The sequence below is a fragment of the Strix aluco genome, chromosome 4, assembly GCF_031877795.1.
Source record: "Strix aluco isolate bStrAlu1 chromosome 4, bStrAlu1.hap1, whole genome shotgun sequence".
Classification (NCBI taxonomy): domain Eukaryota; kingdom Metazoa; phylum Chordata; class Aves; order Strigiformes; family Strigidae; genus Strix; species Strix aluco.
Genome location: NC_133934.1, coordinates 55,952,665 through 55,958,664, shown reverse-complemented (window position 1 = coordinate 55,958,664; position 6,000 = coordinate 55,952,665). Strand labels below are relative to the sequence as shown.

The window sequence follows — 6,000 nt, the reverse complement described above, 5'->3', positions numbered from 1 at the left end:
CAGCAGTACTGATGACCAAATTTCTCTTTATAAAACAAAGCACACGTTGGCACTGCAGCTAAGTTTCTTGGTTTGAGGAAAGAAAGAAAAATATTTATTCAATAAAGGAAACCTTATTTGCCGGTAGGGAGGAAAAGAGAAGATTCCTGTTCAGTGAACATGTAGAATAATAATCTTTTGTTACAAAGATTGATGGAATTTTTTTAAAACCTTAAATTATTTCTTTTTAAAGGGAAAAAAATGTTTCCATTGATAAGAGTAGTGAGGGTCTCTCTTCTGCAGCTCAGATATTCCAAGCCTGAAGCTACAACTCACCTTTGGCCAGAGTTTTTCTTTCAGCAAGTTATTCGAGCTGCTCCCCTTCTATTCCCATTATTTCTTACTGTGCATGCTGCTGCTATCCATACTGAGTTTGATCTAGCAAAAGTTAGCTGCCTTTGATGTTGATGTTGGTGAGTATCTTAGAAGGGCACAGTTCTTGCCATGCTTCAGGGAGGCAGTAAGTTGCTTTAGGACACTCTGAGATACAACTCGAGTTGCATGACATGGTGTAAGGCAAGGACACTTGACCCTTTGTCTTTCTTTCCCTCCCAATCCCTTGCATGAGGTTGGGAGCTTTTTCCACACTTGGGTAGCTACTGCAGGGCTGCAGCACTTTGTGCCCTTTCTGCCTTCAGTGAGTTGCAGGTAACCACCACAGTCATCACCTTCAGCAGCAGCAGCACACTGAGGACCCCTTGGGATACTGCTACTCAGATGGACAGCACTGAACTAAATCAATACTCTCTTAGGCATTCAGATAGTTTCTCTGGGTCTCAAAACCCAAGGAAGCGATCCTCTCCTCAGGCCTCTTAGATTTTGCAGAGGTTTCATTTCAGCCAATAAATAATATTCCTTTCTGTATCCTTCTTCAGAATTAACACTTCAGGTGGTGGTTTGGAAATGCAGTAAATAAAAGGTTAGAGTCCCTGTTATCATATCAGAAACAGCACTAACCTGGGATGAATTCAGTCTCCGCGTTCAGATTTATCTTTTTGCTTGAAGGCTTTCTGCTGCAGCAGTTACTGCTTTTCTAGCCCATTCTAACTTTAGGTCCTACGTCGGCACAAAACTAGCATAAAAACAGAGCACTGGCACTAACTCCCTGCCATATGCTTCAATCAACTTGACAAAAGTGTCATTGTGTGGCCCACCTCTACTCTGAGTCAAGTTTGTATTACTGTGTGATCCTTTACAGTGATGGTGAAAACATAGGCTCACTAAGGAGAACTTACATGTTTGCATCTCTCATGGATACAAATACCTAAGTTTGTCCAAATGAAGTGCCAGAAATTGTCTACCATCAGATTTCTATTGAGCACCAGCTTCTGTCACCTGCAATAGGCAGAGGATGTGCATAGCCTTAAGATGTAGAAATATAATTTTAACTAAACAAAAGCTATTCCACACACGATGCTGAGCTGCTACCGGTTTCCTCATCCCATGAATAAAACAGTACTGTTGTTGGAAGCACTGTGGCTTAGCTCCTGGGAGTTCCTGCATGTGAAGCCATTCCAAAACTTTCTCTTATAGCAAGAAACAGTCATGAAGAAAAAAAATATCTTAATTACTGCAATAAGTAAGGTTGACTATTTAATAAGTCAGACTGTTTGTGAGGTCAATTTTTCCACCAAATTTTCCTCAGAGTTGACAGAGAGGGAGATGAGCAAACATACTGCACAACATTCTCATAGTGGTTGAAGTTTTGTGATTCATTGCCATCAGCTGCCTTGAATCGTTAAGGCAGAGAGCATAAGAGTATTACAAGATCATGCTTTGATAGCCTTTAACTCTAGACCTCTGCTTGGGTTTCTTCCACAGAAGTCAGAGAAATGGCTGTGAGAAGGTCAGATACCCAAGTTTCCCAGATCAATGAGTCCTGAGGAGAACAGAGTGATTCTGTACTGGCTTATTAGACAGCCCAGGTAAGAAGCTCACTCTGGGGACTGTATTCCCATCCCATGATACAGCAGGTTCCTATACAGAAGAACAAAAAAACCTTTCTGTTACTAATGGAGCAGACACATTCAAGGTTAGTTGCAACTTTTAAATTTGGAAAAAAAAAAAACAAAACCACCCAGTTTTTGTTTAAAGAAAAAAACTACAACCCCCAGTGCTAACTCTGCATAGCCCAGAGCCTCTCTCTGCTGGGGCGCCTTTCTGGAGTAGCTTCCTGACGCTGTGCTGGTGGTATCTTGCATCCTCTCAGTTGCAAGATGGCAGCTCTCAGGGAGGCTTTCTCTGTCTTTAATGTGAAGCAGCTGTGATTTTCACCAAGGCCACTTTACCCAACACAAAGAAGAGCCAGGTGAGGGCTCCTGTTGCTTGTTTTGCTCCTCTGTTCCTGCCTGCATTATCCCCCACTACCCAGGCTCCTCACTGCTCATAAATGTCCCCTTTAAAAGTATCCCCAGCTACAGTATGAAAGTTGGTGATGTATAGCATATTCTAAAGAAAGATTTGCCTCTGTTCAAAAACCATCCTGACCTCGTGGCCGAAGAAGAACAAAATAATGTACTAACAAAAACACAGTTCACTGCCAAAGAAAAGGAGTTCCTGTAAGGACTGAAACAATAAATCTCCGTACTGAACTCCCAGAGGGAGTATGTTGTGTTTCCTCCTGTTCTTTATCAAAGTCCCCAAAATAAGCAGGAATGGGCAGTGACTAGGCACAGTCTCTACACACCTTTTTCCATGGAGTAATTAAGGCCTGCCTCAGAGTGAGAGAGCACTCCCTGCCCAGCTGTGTAAGGGAGAGCTGACAGCACCACCACCATCAAGCATGAAGATCCTGGGGATTGCCTTCTTTTTCCTAGCTGTACTCTGTGTTTGCACTGTAGGAGGTAAGTTCTTTGGCTTTTTTGGATAGACTTGTCACATCTGTGGGGTGTTTTGTGAGCAAAAGCTTAGCTGTCAGTAGCTGGATGCTTTTTTTTTTTTTTTTCAGTTCAGTGATTGAAAGACTGTGTGTTGGAGGAGAAGAAGGTAGTAACTGGTAGTTGAGTTATATGTGTTCTGTGAAAAACTTTCCTGCCATTGTATTTTTGTGACAGCTCTCTTTCTAGGTGTCATGAAGCTCCTCAATCTGAAAGTTAAAAGCAGAGGTATATTTACAAAGGTTTTCTGTTCTGTTTTTCTTCTTTGAAATAAAGCATCTTTTTTAGAGAGGGCTTTAAGGGGAGGGAATTGAAATGTCTGTCAAATTCTGCAAATAATGCCTTTGCAAACCAAATCTATCCTGATGGATTTCCCTGGCACTATACCAGCAGTAAGTTTGGCCGAGGGTATCTCTCAGAAATTGTCTTAGTTTTGCTCCCAGAGATATAGGGGCTTACAGCATTTATTGAGTGTCAAATAATGAGGGATTCAAGCCTAGGGGTGATATTAGTTAGACTGCAATATCTTTTAAAAATTATTCTCAAATGCACAGATTTAATCAAGCTTTGTGGCGTTCGTATAGTCATTGAACTGCTGTTTTCATTATTCTTCAGCTTGAAAGATCCTGCTTTTAAAGTGGAATTAACTAGTAAAATCTGAAAGGGTGAGAGAAACTGTAATAAGGGCCAGAATCTATCATCACGTTTGTAAAAAGATACATTTGAAGTCAAATCTGCTTTTTATCTGTCATTTCATTTGCTGGCCCTCTGGTGTGAATACTTATAACCAAATCTTCCACAAATGCCTATAAGGGATTTTATGAATCAGAAGTTTAAAAATTGATAAAGCTAGATTAACTGGTCTAAAAAAAGTTAATCAACTTTTGCTCAGATTATGGGTTAAAATCTAAGAATGTCTCTTGTGGTGTAGCTTGTTCTATTGCTTGGGCCCACTGCTGTTAGAAAAAAAAAAATCAATAAAGGAGATTAAAAATAAAATTGTGCCACAGAAAGAACTGCTTTTAAAACTATGTTAAGTAAGTACAAGCCCCGAAAGTCTGTGCTGAGGTACTATTTATTCTCTGTCTGCTACTTCTAGTAAAAATAGCCTTCCTGTCATTGTTAAACATTTAATTTCACAACTTCTGAAAAGCAAAGTGGAGTTGGATCAAAAGGAGCATATTTAGCACAACAGTCCATAAAGCTTATCAGAAAGCAACATGCAAAGGTGGGAGGAATTCTGTCAATTTTATACAATCCTTTCTTTAAAAAGGATTTTCCCTCCTCTGCGTGATATGAACAGGGCAGAACTGATGACAGTGAATAAGCAAATTTTATGTAGGATATATTTGCTCTGAACAATTTTGGTTCTGTAAAAGTGGGGTTTTTTTTAATGCTTTATTGCAAGGTAGACATGGTAGTGAAATTCTGTTGGTAAATTCACATTAGAAAATTAAGAATACGTGTTGGGAAATTTGGAGTATGTCTCTGTTTACCTCATGAAAGTAAAAGTATGTAATCTGGTCAAGCTTCCTCCAGGCTACCCCATGCATCGACCTGTTAAGGCAGAAGCAGTTTTATTGTCTGTTATATGAGACTGGACCAAAGTCTTTGGCTTTCCACTGTTTGTGATCTCTAAAGTGGCCTGGACATCCGGGCTGCAACAGTATCTTATAATCTGAAGAGAGGAATGGATGGTAAGGAGTCTGACAGCAGTCTCCCTCATGCTCAGTCTCCCTTTTCTGAACATTGGAGACAGCAGCAACACATCTCTCCAGTAGCTTAGAAACACTTTTAGTAATTTAAAATTATGCTCAGCAAAATTTCAGAAGGTCAAATCACCCCCCAGTGTTTTAATGCTCAGTCCCCCAGGTTTTGAGGTAGTTTGTCTTCAAAGCTTACTGAGACAAGTAACATGGGGGCTTGCAGCCTCTTCACATAATACACACAAGATGCTTTTCTTTTTATTTTTTCTAAATCATGCAGAAGTGGACAAGGGTGTTTCCATTGTGGTTAGTAAAGAACATACCAAATCTCCTGTGGATCTTCCACATTTCATGCCTTCAGCCTGTGTGCTGGTGGTGCTTTCTTAGTAATTTTCTAATTCATCTTGGGATCTTGCATCCTCAGAAGTCACTAATATTTTGGTGGGATCTACCCTCTGTCAATTTACTAGAGGCTCAGTTACGTACAGATGTGGAGGCCAATAGCCTCTTGACAACTTGTCCCTCCTCTCAAGGTTTTTCTCAACCCTTTGAGAGCTAAATGACATGCTTAAAGCAGGAGTTCCTTTATATTCCTCTCAAGGTGTTCAGTCCTCCTGGCATATTGCCCTTTATTATTACCTGCTCCAAAGCGTACCTCAAATAGAGATGCTTTCTGGGTTTGTTCATAGCATTTCCAGCTTTAAATAACAGACAGCACTGAAATGGGTCAAGGAATATATTGCCAAATGACAGTAATCAAATATAAATGCTTTTGAGTCTGTGTCAAGATGGAGTTACTTTTAAAATGTGTACAGATTAAGTTAGTTTTTCTAAAATATGGGGGGATAGGAATTGGCATGTGCTTATAATGTAAGTGCTTAGAGGTTACATCTTCCTGTGCCTTGGCCTTGTAACACAGCATGGCTATGGCTACATAGCATAGCTACATCTTGTAGCACACTGCAGCTTCCTTCCCACTCAGGCACCCAGGTTTCTTTCTTTCAGAAATGATAGGAGAAAAGAGTGAGGTTGTGCTTCTCTTAGCATCAGTCTGGATGCATTCAGGTTATGCGCTCAGATGTAGGAGCTGGAACATACTGCCTCGCATTGTAGATGTACAGTGGGTGGGTTTATTAACATCTGATTAGTGACCCCTGTTGACAGCTAGCAGTACCTTTCTCCAAGAGTGCTCTTGTCCAAATTGATGGCACTACAAAAAAACAAGGGTGCTTTTCATTTTGGAAAGGTAGGAACAGATCTTGGCATTGAGAACCTGGTCCAAAGGCCACTGAAGCAATTTGGAGCTGTTGCATCAGCCCTAAGTTACGTCCTTCCCAACCCCATTCCCCATTAGGGGGATGCTGTGGAGCCTGAGACAT

The 6,000-nt window shown here is 40.7% G+C and overlaps 1 protein-coding gene across 2 annotated transcripts in view; it reads left to right on the top strand.

Annotated features, from left to right (window-relative positions):
• Positions 1-2,723: 2,723 nt before the first annotated feature.
• EMCN (endomucin) overlaps positions 2,724-6,000 on the top strand; it is a 56,909-nt gene continuing 53,632 nt past the window's right edge. For both annotated transcript variants that reach the window (XM_074823174.1, XM_074823172.1), the window contains exon 1: positions 2,724-2,882. In XM_074823174.1, the coding sequence (XP_074679275.1) occupies positions 2,822-2,882 (61 nt within the window). In that variant the 5' untranslated portion in view covers positions 2,724-2,821. The remainder of the gene's footprint in view (positions 2,883-6,000) is intronic.